Consider the following 19,496-nt stretch of genomic DNA (forward strand, 5'->3'; position numbering starts at 1 on the left):
AACCAGTGGGCCAGGGGATCTGGGGGTCCACCAGAAAATTTTGCTGGCCTGCAGAGAAATGTCAACCCCAAAGCAATTAATCCAGGCTGTGCGGCAACACAAGGCTGCTCCACCCACATGACCCGCGGGAACTCAAGGCTTGCTGCTTGCACTGTGGACAACATGAGATAGTGAGGGGAGGGGGAAAGGGTGGAAGGGGGAACTTGCCCCCTCACCCCATGCTGCCTTGCCTGGCCACCGGGCTGCTTCTTTCCGTTTCTTTTTTCTTCTGCTTTTGGCTGCACGCAAGGAAAGCAGCAAAAGTCTTACTTTCTCTCCCCCAAACTCCGCCAGAAATTAGTCTTGGGGACCCTGCAAGGCCTCCTGCTCCAAGAGGCTGCGCTGATGTGACAAGTTTCACAAAGACTCATATCCGGCGGAGTTTGGAGGAGAGAAAGAAAGACTTCTGCGGCTTCTGCTGTTTTCCTTGCATGAAGCCAAAAGTCTCTCTCTCTCTCTCCCCCTGAGAACGGAGCTGAAGACAATATCCTGCGATCCCAAATCAAGAATGATTGATCGGTAGGAAAACAGGGTGGGGAATTTTCCTGCAGACTTTTGGGGGGATTTTCCCAGGGTCTCTGGTCCATGGGATTTAAAATTGTGTGTTTGGTGGTCCCTGAGGTGCAAAAGGTTGGTGATCCCTGTTCTAAAGGGCTTGTCTGGAGGCTCTGCTGGAGCTCACCCCTGTCCTGACCCTTCCTACAGCCACTGGCATAGGAGACATTCCCAGGATTGGGCTGGCGAGGGCCCAAAAAGAGCCTGTCCCCAGACCAAAGAGGTTTCACTGAGGCCGAGTAAGGAGGCCCTCTGACAAAACTGCCATCTTCAGCTGAAGACAGGGCAGGGCAGGAGTGGAATCACAGGCCCCAAGTTTGAAGGCATCTCAGATGTTATCTAGTAAGCCCGATATCCACTCCAGCACCTCTGACAGCTGATCACACCACTTCTGGTTGAAGGCTCCAGCAAAGGAAAGGCTCCATGTGATGTGGCAGCCTGGTCCACGCTGGTTGCATGGAGAAATGGTTGCATTCAGAAGCAGAGGAACCTCCCTGCTTCAAGGAGAAGCTTAGCAGGACTCTGGAAAGCTCTGCTCTGGGGCTGTCCGGGACTCATCCGTCTTCTTCTCAGAGGGGCTATTAAAGCATCCAGGTTGTTGTTTGCTTCGAGGCCTCTCATCTTTGTGGGGCGGGGAGGAGGAAACACCTAAAACTGATCTGCTGGAGGAACCACGAAAGGAAGGGCCTGGGCTTAGAATGCCACCTTCTGGCTAAGAAGGAGAGCTTCCACAAGGACAGATCCCACCACCTGCCCAAAGGTGAGAGCAATCCCTGCCCAGCCATCCCAACCTGTGTGCAGTTAGGAGCAGCCATAAAAAAAATGGCTCAACCTTCCCCCCTCCTGCATTCCCAGAGGAAAACCGCCAGGTGCCTCCAGCTCTGCCCTCCTTCTTCTAAGGTAGCTCTCCCGCTCCGTCCCTCTCGGCTCTCAGATGTCCCCTAACCACCAGCCAAAGGTAGACGTGGAACACCAATGACCCACCGGGCGTCCTGAAGGGAGGTATCCCCCAACAAAGGGACCGCCAAGACAGGAGGCCACGGGGCCAACACAACTCAGCTGAGACTGCTTGGAAGGCCCTCCCATTTAACCCCACCCAGGGGTCCTTCCAGGATGTGCGGGAAACAGCTATGGAGTCCTGGACTTTGCAGCTGCCAAACCCAACGATGGCTCCAGCTGTGCTCCGGGTGTTTTTCCTGCCAGGTGGCCCGGATTCTCCTGCAATTCTAAGAAGGCCCTCCTTCCAGCCCTGCCAGGTTGGGCTGCCAGGGACTCTGCCCTCTGGAGCCAAGTCCCTTCTTCCCTGTTTCCGTATCCTCTCTGCAATTGGGGGAGGAGGGGGTGTTAATACTGACCACCTACAGGGTTTCTGGTATCTGTCAATCATTTCCCATCCTGGGCCTCTCTTAAGCTGAAGAAGTCAGCAGGACCGGAATCGGGAAGGGCACGGCCAGGAAAGACGTGGGAGTGGCTCTCGCGGCCCGTAAGGACAGCCTCTTTGCCCCCCACCACAGACGGGAGCCCCCCACCACAGACGGGAGCCCCCCACCACCGCTGCCTTGGACTTCAGATCCTTCTTAGACCTGCACCAATTCCTCGAAAGCATCAATCCGCCTCTGGACCAAACGGCATGAAAAGTTCACCGGCTTTCTGTGCCATCGGCCACTCGGCCAGGCCACGGGTCCCTGGAGCCCTTGAAATCAGCGCTGGCCATCTGGCCCCGAGTAAACAGGAGGAGAGGAAGGCGGGAGGGCGGAGGAGCTCAAGGGAGAAGGAGGGCGAGGGTCGGCCTCTCCACAGAAGGCCGGGTTGAGCGGCTGGAGGCCAGGACAGCCAGGGAAAGATCCCTTCCAGGCCCTCCTGACCTCCCGCTTACCCTGCCGCGAAGGTTATCGAGATACAAGCCTCCTTGGAGGATTAAAGGAAACCGAAAAGGCAAACAGAAAAACACCCCTTTCCCCAACAAATAAAAAACTTCCGTGCTTTGTGAAGCTGACAGGCCCGCCAGAGGTGTTGACATAACCTTCCATCTCCCACAGAGCAAAGTCAACAAGCCCGTGTGCTGGCTACAAATCTGTCAGGGAGATTTACATTAACTCGTCTGACATGAAATTAAAACAACAATCAACCGCCATGAATGAAAGCGCTCTCGCTGTCTCTCTCTCTCTCTCTCTCTCTCTCTCTCTCCTCCTCTTTCTCTCCTTTTCTCTCTCCCTCTCTCTCTCCTAAGGCAACTATCCCACTGGCATCTCTCTCTCTCTCTCTCTCCCCCTCTTTTTCTCTCCTTTTCTCTCTCCCTCTCTCTTTCCTAAGGCAACCGTCCCACCGGCACTCCAACCTGGCGTATCCTCTGCTTCACGCTCAGCTCCTGTAAGGAAACCCCAGGGAGGATCAGAAAGCTGGGCAGATCCTCCAAAGAATCCCTCCATCGGGCAGTCTGAAAATGGCCACTCTAACCCACTCAAGAACGTCTGTGTCCGGCACCCACTGGGGACTGGATCCCGCTCCTGCCACGATCCCTTCCTGCTCGGCCACACCCAGCGTCGACGTGCATGGCTTTACAATGATCGGCCGGTCAGAGCGGCACAAAAAAAAAACCACGATTCCGCTGCAAACAAGATCTCCCGTTCTGAGCTGCATCCGGAGGTTTTTTTTCAGGTCAATCCCACTGATCTCCCCACCCCCATTTCTGACCCCAGAGGGCCGAGAAATGGAGGGGCCAAGAGGACCGGAGAAAGGGAGGGTCTGTCTCTGTTTCCTCCAAAGCCTCCTGGGCGATTGAGGCTCGATGGACAACCGAAGGAAAGTCGGGTGGAAGGAAGAGCTGAACCCGCAGCTTGACCTTCTAACCAGCCCGGAGGTCAGGCCGACCCTCCCCAGCCCTCGCCTCCCAAGCCAGACTTACAGGCAGGTGTGTGAAGACAGCAAAGGTGCTGCGTAAGAAAGCAATGAGGTCCACCAGGTAGTCACTGGCCTTGGGAGGGGCTTCCGCGGCCATCCAGTCATAATCTGCAAGTTGCAAGAACTGGTCAATCTTTTGGTTCAAGTTAGTGTAGATCTCCTCCTCTGCAGCGTGGCGGCCGTCCTGTGGAGAAGGGCCAGGTCAGCAGAGAGCTCGTGGCGGCACCTCGAATCCTGCTCTTGGGGGGGAGTGAGGGGGGGAGTGAGGGGGGGCTCATGGCCCCGGATGTCAAACTAATCCTCTTTGGGCCACTTATCTACACTTCAAGCGGCTCCTGCAAGAACTGCCTCCCCAAGGACAGCAGGGACTCTATGGCGCACGGGGACATTTGAGCATGGTGACTGCACAAGGGCTAATCTACGGGGACAGAGGCAGCAAGCGACATGCTCCCAATCCCCAGGGCTGCCTCAATGCCCACGTCTCCCAGGCCTCTCCACCCACAGGGCATGGCTGCAGCACTACGACCTCAGCTCGTCTCCTCCCCTTCTTTATTGGGATGAGGCTTTGGTTGCTGTGCTGAGAGCATCTGCACACGAGGCAAATCCCTTGTGCATTTCATCACGCTTGGCCAAATGTTCTGTTCTGTTCTGTAACTCTCTTCTGTTCTGTTCCGTTCCGTTCCATTTATTATATTATACGTTCTATTTTATATTCTATTCTATTCTGAATTCTACTCTATATTCTATTCTATTTTATTCCATTCTGTTCTGTTCTATTTTCTATTTTATTCTCTATTCTCTTCTATGTTGCATTCTATTCTATACGTCCATCCATCCATCATTCTATTTTGTTCTGTTCTAGTTTCTATTCTATTCTCTATTCACTTCTCTATTCTACTCTCTATTCTATTCTATACATCCATCCATCATTCCATTCTATTCTGTTTATTTTCTATTCTATTCTCTTCTATGTTGCATTCTATTCTATATGTCCATCATCCATCATTCCATTCTGTTCTGTTCTAGTTTCTATTCTCTATTCTCTTCTATTCTGCATTCTATTCTATATGTCCATCCATCCATCCATCATTCCATTCTATTCTGTTCTATTTTCTCTTCTCTTCTCTTCCTCTTCTATGTTCCATTCTATTCTATCCTATACATCCATACATCTATCAATCATTCCGTTCTGTTCTGTTCTGTTCTAGTTTCTATTTTATTCTGTATTCTCTTCTCCATTCTGTTCTGCGTTCTATTCTATTCTATACGTCCATCAGTCCATCCATCCACCCTATGCCCACTGATCCCCAGCAAAGCAGAATACCGTAAGCATTGCACTGCACTGAACCTACACAGAATGCAAACTTTCTGTTCCCGAGAGTGCAGTTCATTCCTTGCACATCTGTGGGGAGCCGCTTTCCTTCTCTGCCCTCGCACACTTCTGAAGACCTTTGCTGACTGGCTTCCACGACCCCCAACCCAACCCAGGAGGAGCAGAGACTCCGTTTTCCTCTCCCATTTTTTTTCTGCAAAATATCCCCGTGAACCGTGGACGGTCTCCCCACAAACCCTTCTTCAAACGTCTGTCTTCTACTGTCTCCTGGCTGCTTTCCATGTTTGGATGAGGACGGCTGAGCAATGTTCGGGGGTGTTGACTGATCACAGACAGATAGGCAGGTAGGCCTAGGAGAGGGAAATGGGAACGAAGACCAAAGCTGGGGCTCACCTTGAAAGTGGCCGTTCCGTAAAGCTTCGTCGTGTGGACGGTTTCTGGGAGAACGTTGGTGATGTTGGTTATGAATTCTTCTAGGAATCGACAGGATCTTTCCAAATGTGTAGTGTTGATAATTATCTGGACCAGCTGCAGGAGCAACACACGTTGTTAAAAACCATCAGCCACAGTTGGGCTGCAGGAAGTCAGAGCAACAGGTAAGAGCTACGCTGCCCCTCGGAGAAACGGACCCCCATTTTCCTCCAAGGTGGTGCCTCGTGGTGTAACCGGAACAATCTGGAACTGAGCACACTCAAAACCGTAGAAATGGTGGTAGATTTTAGAAAAAACTCTCCCATATTACCACCTCTTACAATACTAGACAACACAGTATCAACAGTAGAGACTTTCAAATTTCTAGGTTCTATCATATCAGATGACCTAAAATGGACACCTAACATCAAAAACATCATCAAAAAAGCACAACAAAGAATGTTCTTCCTGCGCCAACTTAGAAACCTCAAACTGCCCAAGGAGTTTCTGATCCAGTTCTACAGAGGAATTACTGAGTCTGTCATCTGCACCTCTGTAACTGTCTGGTTTGGCTCTGCAACCCAACTGGACAGACGCAGACTTCAGAGGATAATTAGGACTGCCTTCCATCAAAGACCTGTTTACTGCACGAGTCAAAAAGAGGGCTGTGAAAATATTTACAGACCCCTCACATCCCGGACATCAACTGTTTCAACTCCTAGCCTCAAAACGACACTATAGAGCACTGCACATCAGAACAACTAGACACAAGGACAGTTTTTTCCCAAATGCCATCACTCTGCTAAACAAATAATTCCCTCAACACTGCCCAACTATTTATAAAGTCTGCAATACTATTACTCTTAATCTTCTCATCACTCCTTATCACCCATCCTCTCCCACTTGTGACTGTATGACTGTAACTTCGTTGCTTGTATCTTTACGATTCATATTGACTGTTTCTAAGTATGACTTGATTGCTTATTGTACCCTATGATTATCATAAAGTGTTGTACCTGATGATTCTTGACTCTTGACTAATGTATCTTTTCTTTTATGTACACTGAGAGCATTTGCACTAAGACAAATTCCTTGTGTGTCCCATCACACTTGGCCAATAAAGTATTCTATTCTATTCATATTCTCTCTTGAGTTGGTATTTTCACCAGGGGTGGGGGATATTCTGCTGGAGGTAGAATAAAACCTCTGAAGAATTTTCCCCGTTTAACTTGTCTCGTTGTACCTCCGATCCTATTCAAGACAAACCGGTTGCAACAAAAAAAAAAAAAAAAAAACCACACGAAAGGATCTGACGCCCTCGGTCAACAGGGGCAGAAGCTGGAGTGACAGCTCCTCTTGGCAGAAAAATCTGCAGACGCCTGGGCTGGCACAATTAAATTGTGGGCAGGGGATTCTCCGTCACCTGTCAGACAGAGGAGGCCCTGGGTCTTTCAAGGACAGCAAAGAGAAGCCGGGGATTTCCCCATTTCACCAGGCTGGGCCACAGATCCTTTTCGCCACATCATAAATTGAATGTCATCCATTATTCTTTCTCTAAAAGACTACACGCCAGTGCCACAAACATTATCGTGTCCTCCAGCTCCTCTCTAAAATATCAAGCTGGAGAAGTGGGACCCTCAACGTTCGACAGCTCCCACTGCCCTTCCCTTCCTGGCTATGCCAGGTGTTTCGGTTGTGGCAGAGGTGAGAAGTAGACAATGGTCTACAACAGCAGTTCCCAACCTCTATGGCTCTACAGAGCAGCTGCGCGGGACGATGGGGGAAGGGTTCTCCCACACAACCTAGCTCCCGTACATGCGTAGATGAAGCTTCGCACACCTGCCTGACACTTGTACAGTCCAGTTGCCAACAGAAAGTGAACCGGCACCAGTCTGTGGCCCATTGGCACCCCTGGCCTAAAGGTAATGGTTCCCGTTGCACCTACGTGCTAGTCGTTTCTGGCTCTAAGGGGCGGTGCTCATCTCCATTTCAAAGCCGAAGAGTCAGCGTTGTCCGAAGACGTCTCCGTGGTCATGTGGCCGGTATGACTAAATGCCGAAGGCGCATGGAATGCTGTTACCTTCCCACCAAAGTCCCTATTTGTCTACTTGCGTGTTTTACGCGCTTTCGAACTTCTAGGTTGGCAGATGCTGGGATGAGTAATGGAAGCTCAGTCCGTTACACGGCACTAGGGATTCAAGCCACCAAACTGCCGATCTTTCTGATTTGACAAGCTCAGTGTCTTAGCCACTGAGCCACCCCGTCCCTTGCACACAACACAGTTTCAGTCTTGTAACCCCTGGTCTACAACACGCTGAAACACCTTCATGCTAGACACAACTGGACAAGAGGTGCTTCAAGAAAAACCAAGGAGGAGAACGTGGACCTGTGTTGGACCTAAGTCTGCCTGATTCATAACAGCAAAGCTCTCGGGCAGTATTTCTCAACTTCGGCCATTTTAAGATGAGTGGACTTCAAGTCCCAGAATTCCTGGCTGGGGAATTCTGAAGTCCACTCATCTTAAAATGGCCGAGGTTGAGAAATGCTTACTGCCGGAGGAGGAAAATCTGGAGAAGGCTTCTCACAGACAATTCAACCAAGAAGAGAGGATCCTTGCACGCTCCCTCCGCTTCCTTTTTCTGCCTTCTTCCTCCCTTCAAGAGGAGGCTCGGAGTATCTACAACGAGGCCCTGAGCAGTGAGGGGCGGGGGGGTCCAAACCACTTCAACCTGCCCCAACCCAGAAGGGAGTCCTTGCCTCGGTCAGGCCGATGTTCTTCTTCCGAATGGCGTTCTGGAAGCAGCTGCTCAGGGTCCGGGTCAACAACAAATTGGTCGATTTCCGAATCATGTCATCTACTTCCGTGGAGCTGAAAGGAAGAGAAAATCATAGATTAGTTGGCTGATTGATTGATTGATTGATTGATGGACTGACTGGTTGCTAAGGGCAAAGGAAACCAGTTGTCAGCGTTCCAACTAACCAATTCCAAAACCAATCAACTCCGAGACAAACAGTCCCTCAATGGTCCGTTTTATTAGAGTTGTCCTACTGGAACATCTGGGAAAACCCAAATCTGAGAGTTCCGGGTTTTCCCTTCCCAAAAGAGAATTCAAAGATCCACCCCCCGCACTCATCAGTCCATCACGTGGCCCAATCAGATCTTCATTCCAACTGGAGACATCCCTCCAGTCACTTGCCTCCAGGTGCAGGGCAACATGTCCTTGACCCTCAGAGAAAGAATTTTGTTGTGTCTGGTCTTCTACCCCACGATGAAATCCCCCCTCCCAAATATCCAGGCACTGAATGGGTGGCAGCCTCTAAACTTCCAAGTAAAAAAGAGCTTCCGAGGCTGACACCCGTATTTTGGGACAATGCCAGCCAAGACGTTCTGCCTGCAAAGGCAGAGCGAAGCCAACTCCACCGACACCTACGAAGCTCTTCCCCGAGGCTGGGAAACGATGATTTCAGAAGCTGGGCCTTTCTTGAGGTGGATGGCTCAGATCCTCAGATCTTCAATCAATCAATCAATCAATCAGAATAGAGCTGGAAGGGACCTTGGAGGTCTTCTAGTCCAGCCCCCTGCTCAAGCAGGAGTACCTATACCAGTGATGGCAAACCTTTTTGTTATGGTGCGCACGTGGGATAGCCAGGACACCACAATGCAATGCGCCTTGCCCCCTGCGCATGCACGTACAACACCCCCACCCCGCCCCCTTATCTCCACTGCAAATGCGCACGCCTCCCAGCTGATTTTTGGCCCGTTTTGAGACCGTTTTCACCCTCCTCCTGGAGGCTCGAGGGAATCCTCTGCAGCCTCGGGAGCCTGAAAAACAGGCTCATTTCAACACTTCCGATATTTCGGGAAGGACCTCGAGCCTCCGGGGAGGCGAAAATGGCCTCAAACAGGCCAAAAATCAGCTGGGAGGCACGCACATGCGCAGTGCAGGTAAGTTTGGCTAGGGCTCGCGTGCCCGCACAAATGGCTCTGCGTGCCACCTGGTTCGCCACCACGAACCTATACTAGTTCAAATAAGTGGCTGTCCAGTCTCTTTTTAAAAACCTCCAGTATTGAAGCATCCACAACTTCTGAAGGCAAAGCTGTTCCACCATTTCACTGTCCTCCATTAAGGAAGTTTCCCCCTTAATTCCAAGTTGCTTCTCTCCTGGATTAGTTGCAATGGCGCTATTGCTATTTTCTTATGGTTAGTTTTGGGCCAATTGCATTACTGGGGTTATTGTGATTTTCCATTTTTTATGAGCCATGAGAGATGCCCTTGGAGATTCTCAACCATCCAGGGTGATGGTTTTGGCAATGGCCAGCAGCTCCCTGAGCTCCGTTGTGTGCCAAAGGCTGGAGAACCCATGTGGGTCACATACAACAGGACAATTGGGGGTGGAAACTGAGGGTCCCATCCATATGAACCCACAAATATGAAGATAGCCAATCTCATTGTACACATGCTGTACTCTGACAATAAAGGTAATGATAAGATAGAAAAAGCATGTAGAAATAACTGGCTCCTTTTGTCCTTTTGCCCGTTCATGTTTTCAACTCTTTTGAACAGTACACATTTTATCTAGGGATCATTCAAAGTTACAACGGCACGAGAAAAAAAAAAAGTGACTTAGGACCATATTTCACAATTGACGACTGTCGCAGCATCAAAACCGTGGTCATGTGATCAAAATTCGGACGCTAGGATCACGGGTTCACACTTACGATGGTCACAATGCCCCGGAGGATCACGGGATCCCCGTTTGGCGAGGTTCCAACCAGCAAAGTCGACGGGGAAGCCGGATTCAATTCTAACCACTGTGTGTGACTCATTCAAGATCTGCAGCGATCTGCTTAACAACGGTGGCAAGACAGGCGTTAAAATGGGGCAAAGCATCCTTAACCGCTGTCTCGCCGAGCCACAGAAATGTCGGGGGCTCAAAAACGTTGAGGACAAATTGTATTTCTGGGTTTTAAAAATCATACTGGCCATTTATTTTATTTTATTATTATTTTTTTTAAAAAAAGCCAGCTGCCAGGAAAAGGTTATTCATAACAGGAAAGGCTGGAAATTGTTCTAAGTATTAATGAAAAAAAAAAAAGGGGTGGATGGAGAATTCAACCAGGAAATGTTGCAATAATGAACATCGACCAACCGCCCCCCCACCCCTCATCCCACCCACCCACCCACCCACCCCAGTCCCAGCCCCCCTGGCAAAGGCAGCCATGACCGGCTTATGAGGGAGGCTTGCAGTTCGCAGCTCCTTCCGATGTTTCAGGAGGCTCAAAGGGCTCCGGGGCTTATTTGGAAAAGCTGAACGTGACCTAAAAGGGAAATCATTAAATCCACATTTTGATGAAGGTCATGGGATTAATTTAAGCCTAGGAGAAAGGAGCCAGGCTCAGGGGCTGCCCTTGGCTGACCTCACAGCCACTGAAGAGGGGCAGTCCTTGGATGGGGACCAGGATCTTTTACAAAAAAACACTCATCCCAAAAGAAAAACTAATAAGATGCAAAACAACGTAAATGACAGCAATGGCAAATTGCTTTTGGATCATAGCCAAGAAAACAACTTGTTCATATCCTGTTAGCTACCATGAGCTGAGTTTGACTTGAGGGAGACTTGGCTAGATTTTATTTTACCTCTTCTACGGTCCAAGAATGTGTTTGATGTATAACATACAGTAATTGTCAACATATCTCAGGGTTTTAACGTAGGAAACCGGAGCAAGAGGCTGCTGGGGGGCGTGTGTGAATTATTTCCATACCTTTTAAAACCACACTCAAACTCTGCTCAAATAGCCATAAATTTAACTATTTAACTTGCATAAGGTCACGTGGCAACACTTGAGCAAAGGCAGACCTGATCTAAAGGCTGGTGGATCAAAACTGTATACTGCACGAGTCAGAGGAGGGCTGTGAAAATATCTATAGACCCCTCACATCCTGGACATCAACTGTTTCAACTCCTACCCTCAAAATGACGCTACAGAGCCCTGCACACCAGAACAGCTAGATACAGGGGGAGTTTTTTCCCTGAACGCCATTGCTCTGCTAAACAAATAATTCCCTCAACACTGTCCAACTATTTACAAAGTCTGCACTACTATTACTGTTAAATCTTCTCATCACTCCTCATCACCCATCTCCTCCCACTTGTGACTGTATGTCTGTAACTTTGGGGCTTGTAGCCTAACAATTTATATCGACTGTTTCCTAGTATGATTCCATTGGTTATTGTACCCTCTATGACTATTATTAAGTGTTGTACCTTATGACTTTGAATCTTGACGAATGTCTCTTTTCTTTTTATGTACACTGAGAGCATTTGCACCAAGACAAATTCCTTGTATGTCCAATCACACTTGGCCAATAAAGAATTCTACTCTATTCTGTTCTGTTCCATTCCATTCTATTCTTATTCTATTATATTCTACTGACTGTTTCCTAGAATGGTTTGATTGCTTATTGTACCCTATGACTATCATTAAGTGTTGTACCTGATGATTCTTGACTCTTGACGAATGTATCTTTTCTTTTACGCGCACTGAGAGCAAATGCACCGAAGGCAAATTCCTTGTGTGTCCAATCACACTTGGCCAATAAAGAATTCTATCTATTGAAACCCTGGCAGCCCTATCCACCATTCAAGGCTTCAAAAGGGTGCTTCGTCCAGTTAGCAAAGCGTTCCTTGAATCTGCTTCATAAGCAGCCTAGCTTTCCCCCACCAAGCCTCCTAAGCTACAAAAAGAAAAATAAATAACTTACAATGCTTGGCTTCATTTTCTCCAAATGCCTCCTCCAGTTCTTTCCATAGCCAGCTTCTCTACATACAAAACTCTTTTCCCATAAAAGCAATAACTGTGAGAGGGATTTTGGAGTCCTAGCGGACAATCACCTAAATATAAGCCAGTAGTGTGTGTGTGACAGCCAAGAAAGCCTCTTCCAAAATCGCCCCAAAGCAAACCGGACTCCAAGGGGATTTGTGGGTTCAAGGGAGCCACCTGAGATCCAAAGACAAATGTGTCGGCCGGTCCAGGAAAGTCATGTGTTGCTCTAGAGAGAAAGGTGCTGGTCTTGCGTTCTCCCGACAAGGGCCGGGCATCAGTCAGAGGCCACCTCCAAGGATGGAGGTTTTGGGGAGGCGGGGGTCAGCATTACCCACTGGATCCCTGACTGACCATCCCTGACTTCCCAGGCCCCTGGAGAGACACCCTGGGACGCTTTTAAGTCTCCACAGACGACTGCCCAGCTCTAGAGGCTGCAAGGACATCCCCGAGAAGGCTCCAGCCTGGGACCCCTGGAGACGGCATCCCCCTCAGATCTGGACTCCAAAGGGATCGTGGAGTGTGTGTGTGTGTGTGTGTGTGTGTGTGTGTGTGTGTGTGTGGCTGATCCCCGCCGAGATCTTTGAAAGGATCGCTCAGAGCAGCCGGATGGATCTTGCTGTTTCGGCTCCTTGCGGGCCGTTTGATCCCTGACCCCTGGCTCTCCCCAAAGAGTGCCGTTTTTCACACATCGTGCTACACAATCACCGTTGGGGGGGGGATGGGGGAGACTCGGCCAGAGTTCTGGCTCAGGGCCAAAGGGGAGATCCAGGAGGGCACTCCCCTCCCCCTCTCCTTCCCTGCCCTCAGTGCCCACTCAGGTTCCCGGCTCCTGAGGCCTTGACCGGGCAGCGCTCTGTGCTCGGCCTCGGTCTTCCTCCGGGCCCTGAGGGTTGGCTCCGAGACCTTTGCTGCCCTCCACCACCATGTGAACCACGGAGAGATCCAAGCTGCTCTTTGGCCCATCTTGACACGGCCAAGTCTTTTCTGGATGCAGAGGGCGGAGGGTGTGTGGGTGCCCAGGTCTCATTTCCCCCCATCCATTCTCCCCCCCCGCTCCATCCAGCCTCTGCGCCTCTGCACACCCTCAGCTCCTGGGGCTTAGCCCTCCCCTCTCCCCCACCCAGAAGAGGTGAGGGTGGGGAGAGCAGCAACCTGGAAGCCTAGTCAAGCCAGCCCTTGCAGGAGGGAGGCCCTGGGCCCTGAAGAAACCCGCCTGGCCTTCGCCTCGGGGCCTTGCCAACAACCACCGCGACCTTCCAAAGGCCTGGGGTGGACAGCCCCAACCTGGGGCTGCCCGTCAATGACAGGGAAGGAAAGGGAGGAAGGGGAAAAGGGTGGGCGGTGGGGCAAAACAGCCTCACAACGCCCCAAGGAGAGCCGATTCCAGCTGCCAAGTTGAAGAAGAGGCCGTAGGCTCAGACACAGGAGATAAAGACACCCCCCGCCCCCCCCCCGATCCAAATAGGGGATGCAGGAGAGGGAGAGACCTAGAAATCTCCTGGGGGGGGGGGGGAGGCAGCCCTTGCAGCAGCCCAAGGAAAGGCCCAGGGGAAAGACGAAGGGGCTTTCTCAACACACACACACACACACCTCAGGTGAAGGTCTTCAGAGAACTTCAGGCAGGCGTAGATAAATTCCTTGATCTGGTTGTAGACTCGAGGCACCAGTTCGGAAAAGGGGAACTTCCTAGGGAACGGCTGCTGCAGAATGGGAGGGGAGAAGACGGGGGGGGGGGTCAGCAAGACAGGTGCGCTGTTCTGACCCGCGCCCTTTCCCAACAAATCAAACACAATCCAAGAGGCACAGAAACCTTGCAATGCTTTTACCAAATCATTAGCTGTGATAAACACAAGCCTGGCCAAACTGCGCGGAGACTTGCCCAAAGGTAACAGACAAGAAATAATTTGCAATACAAAGAATCTTCAAATACAGACTCAGGATACTGGAATGTCCACAAGGCTGGAGTTTCAAAACGTCTTTGCCTTCTGCAAAGAACACTCGCTTCACAGCTGGCTTTTAACTTCTTGAAGGAGGGGCCATTACCTTGCAGCCTTACTCCCGAGTCGCCTGTGCTGTTGCAGCTGCTCTTTCCTGTAAGCAGCCCTGCGCGCACGTGCCATTTAGCACGGGCTCCTCGGGAACCTCCTCATCGCTGCTGCCAGCCCCCACAATCTCTGAAGGCAGCAGTCCGCTCCCTAATGGTCCTGGCCCCTCATCTGAGTCCTCGCTCTCCTCAGCCATCCGCACCAGCTGCTGGCTAACCACAACAGGCACCCACACAGTCCGAGCAGCCATCATTCCCTTACCTCCCCACCCCGCTCTCCCCAGCCAGAAAAGGGGTCCAGTTGATGTGACGTAGCTTCCGGGCCACCCTACTTGGAGGACTGAGAATCGCCATCAACCTCCAGCCTTCCAAGCTGCCCTGGCTGCAAACCATCATGCTCCTCCACCCCTCTAAGGGTCCTTTCTTACCCCACCCCCAGCACCACTATTTTTGAGGGCTGCCGAGGCTGGAAGCACTGCCAGAGGTCATGCAAACCACCCTCGCAGCGGCTCTGAAGGGAAGGCATCTCTTGGGCCTCTTGCTCTGGAGAAACGCTCTGGGGAAAGGGGGAAGCGGGGGCCACCGGGAGACCCTCGGCGTTGAGCGCCGCCTTCCTTCGCGGCTTTACCTTCTCCAGCTCCGCATCGTGGAATGGAAACTGCCCCACCAGTTTCTCGTACTGCTCTTCATCTGCTACTGAGATGGGGCTGTAGTTATCCAAGTCCAGGATGTTTCTGCGAAAGGAACAAGAGTTTCCACTCCACGGTGTGCACAAAACGCCGCTGGCCTAAAAGCCGCTTCTACCCACTGGATAGGTGTGATGACCCAGGGCTTGGCACACAAGCAACGAAGTCACCAAAATAGGTAAAGCCCCTTAAATACCTCAATCCACCCAGAGAGAGGCCTTACCTGAAGGCTCCAGCCCATTTCTTCAGCAGCGTCTCCCTGTACTGGTCCTGGATCTCCAGAAGCAGGTCAAAGAGCTGGGTGACAGGGAAGCCATAGGCCTGCCAGGGGACAGGCGGGGGTTCAGGGAAGGAAGGCAGCCCTTGCCCGGATCTGGGGACAACCCAGACCTCAAGGAGGCTCTGACCAGCAACCCCGGCCTCTGGTCCAGTAAGATCCCTGTGCGACTTTGGATATATTCTGACCTAGGCTTTCCCCCAAAAGCACTCAGCAGACTCTTTGTCACGACCAAACCCCTTTTATTAAATGAAGGTGAATTTTTTGCATTCACATTCAGCCAAACAGTCTTTCAGGGGTGTAATTAGGAGCTCAAACCTTATCTATCTCAGAAAGCTGCCTGGTAAATATGTCCAAACGCAGTGCTGACAAGGAAGGGCTCAGCACAGAGTCTCTGAGATGCACAGGCAGATCTTCACACTGATGCAACGAACGAATCATTTCCTGCAAAAGTCCCCCCCCTCTTTTGCTCCTCTTTTAATCCCTATGGGAGGGGCCACTCACCTCCACCTGTGGCTTGACTTCCATGTTGACCCTTAATTTGTAATTGTTCTTTGGGGGGGGCAGCTCTGTGCATACGCAGGCTGGGAACCGGCTCCAGCTGCTCCCCTGCCTCACTGCTGTCTGAGCCCGAAGGCAGCTAATGACTGCCAGCCTGCCTCGGCCCCGTCTCTGCCTCTGATGCAGAGCCCTCATTCCTCAACCTCCTCCTTGTCCGACTCTGCCGCCAGCTCTACTAGCTGCCGGCGGGCCACAACAGGATGGGACCGAGATCCAGAAGAAGCTTCATCTCTTAAGCTTTAGAGGAAGTCCTTGGCTTACAACCATAACTGAGCCCGGTTCTGTGTCACGGCAGTCGTTAAGCAGATCACCACACAACCATGCCCAATTTCATGACTTTTGGCAGCAGCCATGAAGTAGATGCCACTTTCTGGCCAGGAAGTCATAAATCGAGACCACAGGATCGTGAGGCCCCGCCAATGGTTGCCAGCGCCCAAATGGAGATCACCTGGTGACCCTGGGTGGGGAGGGGAGGGGAGAGGCAGCCCCCAGGATTTCAGAACCAGGTCCTTTTGGGCGGGTTGCAGTGGTTAAATAAGCGGTCATAAGAACTCAGAGGGGTTGTTGACTGGGCAGTCCTAAGTTGAGGACTAGCTGTAGGAACTGCTCCGAGAAAATGTTCAACCCATCCATCTTCTTCCAAGTGAATCCCCGGACTGAGATTCAGAGGAAAAGAGGGGCGTTTCCCAGGGGGGAGGGGGAGGATTTGGTGGGAGACAAGAGTCAGGCCTCGGGGCTTTGGTCCCTGGAGGGGCTCTGGGGAGGCTAGCAGACCTAGGGGGTCGGGGTGACAGGGGGCTCCTTACCTGGAGAGTGTCAGCAAAAAGCACAATGAGATTTTTCAGATCCAACACCAGGTCTGGGTCTGAACAATAGGACTGAAACAGAAAGAACAGAAGACGCTGCATTTCTCTGGGTTTGAGGGCCTCGGAGAAGGACGGTCTGGAACCCGCGTGCGTTTCGAACTCGGCAGTTCCACGGGGTGATTTGTTGCAAAGAAGAAAATCACCCAAGCCAAACCACCTAAAAATTAACTTAAGCTCAAAACCAGCTTGTTAAAGACGGGTTACTGTTGTGGGGTCCTTGGTGCTCTCTGAGCTGGGTGGTTTGAATACAGATGTTTCATTATTAAACTAGGTAACATGATCAGAGCTAGAAGAGAATGGGGAGGAGGAGGAGGAGGAGGAGGAGGAGGAGGAGGAGGAGGAGGAGGGAGGAGGAGGAGGAGGAGGAGGAGGAGGAGGAGGAGGAGGAGGAGGAGGAGGAGGAGGAGAGAAGGAGAACTGTGGGGTTCTTGGTGGACTCTGAGCTTGGTGATTTTCCTCCAGACATTTCATGACCCAGCTAGGGAATATCTTCAGTGCTAGAGGGAATGGGGTATGTGGAGAGGAGGAGGAGGGAGGAGGGGAGAAGGAAGAAAACTGTGGGGTTCTTGGTAGTCTCTGAGCTGAGTGGTTTCTCCAGACATTTTATCACCCAACTAGGAAACATCTTCAGTGCTAGAGGGGAGTGGGCTATGTGGAGAGGAGGAGGAGGAGGAGGAGGAGGAGGAGGAGGAGGAGGAGGAGGAGGAGGAGGAGGAGGAGGAGGAGGAGGGACGACGACTTGGGGTCTTTGGTACTCTCTGAGCTTGTGGATTTTCTTGCAGACATTTCAAGATCCAACAAAGTAACATCATCAGTGCTAAAGTAGCACTACATCTATGTCAAAATAATGCTCCGGTCCATTTTCAAAAATGAAAAAAAACTGACTATGCCCATCAAGAGCTACAAAGCAGCACACCTGTGTCAGGTCTGGGTCCCATGGTTTAGGGACCCCCAGGCAAAGGCAGCCAAAAGAGCAACTTGGGAGTCTGCGTAGGGCCGGAACCCCAGGCCACCTCCCAGAAAAGGGGGCCCCTCCTTCTCCTGCCAAAGGCCAACTGACCGCTACTCACCGAATGTGTCCGGAGGGCCGCGATGGTCTTGGACAGGGCCATATCCCAGAGCTCATCGATGTAGGCTCTGTCCACCAAACCCTGGCTTGTGTGCAGAATGTGATCCTCGATGACGAAAAACCTGGCAAGAGGAAAAGAGAGCTGTCGGGAGATCCGGCTCCCTTAAGCGCGATCGGTCTGGAAAGAGCTGGAAGGGGCCTGAGAGGTCTTCTAGTCCAACCCCCCCTGCTCAAGCAGGAGAGAACCTATGCCCATTCCAGAAGGGCGGCTGTCCATTCTGATCTGAAGGCCCCAATTGGGAGTCCACGTGGTCAGCCCATCTCTGGCTTCACTGGACCTGGAGAAAGGGGTTCTGGTCCAGCTGTGGTTCCCACCCGCCCAACTTTAAAGCCCCCTGGACTTCAACTCCCAGGATTCCCCAGCAGGCCGTGAGATTCAGAGCCAGAGTTTTGATTCTCAGCTTCCTCAATGGGTTGTCATTGTGGGGGTCCAGGGATGGGCTGCTGGGGGGGGGGTCCACGGGGGTCCGGGAGATCCCCTAGCTAAGATTCTGTGCAGTTCGGAGAAGCCCCCCAAATCCCACTCCTGGCTGGCCCCGCCCACCCCTCCCCTCCCCTGAGTCAACACACGGCCCGTTTGGGATGCAGGGAAGCCCAACGGGCTGAGGAATTATGGGAGCTGAAGTCCACACATCTTCAAAGTTGCCGAGTTTGGGGACGACCCCCCCCCCCCTGCATTAAGTGAACGGCTGTAAGTCGAGGACTGCCACGCCGCACAGACCTGAACCCTGAGCCCTGGCGGGAGCAAACGGTCAAAGAAGGATACCTACCCTACAATCTGATTAAAATACTTCCGGTAGCCAGAGAGGGTTTCATGCTACAAAGAACGGGAAGAGAAGAAGATTAAAACACCTTGGTAGGAGAGGGGAACCCCAAGAAATCCAGGTGAGACACCCGTTAAACCCCTTGGGGGATGGGGAGAGGGGGGGGGCTTACCATGTTAGAGGGGGGCTGCAGAACCAGCCGGGCCTGCTTTCTTCTCTGCTTCCGGTAGTAGCTCTCAAAGGTATCACGGGCTCCCTTCCAAGAGGAGAAACAAATGGGTCAGGCTTCCCCCAGGGGACCTTTTTCCCCCACCCCTCTCATTCCTCCCCCCCAAGAATAGGGTCTAGGACGACTCGCCCTGGCCGACCCGCCACGGGACAACTTGAGACAGGGACCAGGGAACGGCCGCGGGCCTTGCCTTCCTTTGGGTTTGGACCTTCTCCTGGTTAGAAGTCCTGGAGTCAGCGGGGCAGCTGCAGTTCCACTGGTCCCTCTCGGGAGTTATCCTGCCTTGAATCATCCCTTGGCCAGTTGTCCCACTCCACTGGCCAGGTTTTCTGCCCCATCCAATTGGCTCCCTTTGGGTGGGACCTGCAGCAGGCTTTTGGGGGGGGCCGGGGTGCAGCTTGGGGTGCTGCCCTTGAAGCTCAGCACGGACACCCTGGGGAAGCCGTACCCTTAGAGGACAGGTTCCGATCTCAGAAATGAAGCATGTCGTGTATTTTGGTCATAAAGTACCATTTCCCAAGTGAATTCTTTCAGAATTTTTTTTTTCTTTATAATCCCCGGAGTTGTCTAGATCAGTGGCCCCCAACCTTTTTTGTGCCACGGCCCGGTACCGGCATCACAAAATGATCCGTGGCCCGGTACTGGCATCAGCACGCATGACAAGGCAAGGCGAGCCGAGCGACTGGCCAGCCGGCCGTCCCCCGCTTCTCCCCGCCACCTTCAACTCCTCCTTTGTACCTTTGTCGATGGGCTTCGCTTCGGGACGGTCGCTCGGCTCGCCTTGCCTTGGGTGCTGAAAGAATCCTCGCGCCTTAGTTTCATTCGAAGCCTCCCCCCCTTCGATGAAACTAAGGCGCAAGGATTCCTTCAGCACC

General features: G+C 51.8%; 1 protein-coding gene across 1 annotated transcript in view; it reads right to left on the reverse strand.

Annotated features, from left to right (window-relative positions):
* EXOC6B (exocyst complex component 6B) overlaps positions 1-19,496 on the reverse strand; it is a 217,016-nt gene that overhangs the window by 82,649 nt on the left and 114,871 nt on the right. Inside the window, exons 9-18 of the mRNA XM_087935729.1 lie at positions 18,565-18,648; positions 18,399-18,445; positions 17,570-17,690; positions 16,440-16,511; positions 15,019-15,116; positions 14,738-14,843; positions 13,656-13,765; positions 7,997-8,108; positions 5,222-5,356; positions 3,500-3,679 (exon numbers count right to left, since the gene is read on the reverse strand). Coding sequence (XP_087791855.1) covers positions 3,500-3,679; positions 5,222-5,356; positions 7,997-8,108; positions 13,656-13,765; positions 14,738-14,843; positions 15,019-15,116; positions 16,440-16,511; positions 17,570-17,690; positions 18,399-18,445; positions 18,565-18,648 — 1,065 coding nt within the window. The remainder of the gene's footprint in view (positions 1-3,499; positions 3,680-5,221; positions 5,357-7,996; positions 8,109-13,655; positions 13,766-14,737; positions 14,844-15,018; positions 15,117-16,439; positions 16,512-17,569; positions 17,691-18,398; positions 18,446-18,564; positions 18,649-19,496) is intronic.

The sequence above is a fragment of the Pseudonaja textilis genome, chromosome 6 (genome assembly GCF_049901715.1).
Source record: "Pseudonaja textilis isolate UNSWEBS1 chromosome 6, rPseTex1.2, whole genome shotgun sequence".
NCBI classification, from domain to species: domain Eukaryota; kingdom Metazoa; phylum Chordata; class Lepidosauria; order Squamata; family Elapidae; genus Pseudonaja; species Pseudonaja textilis.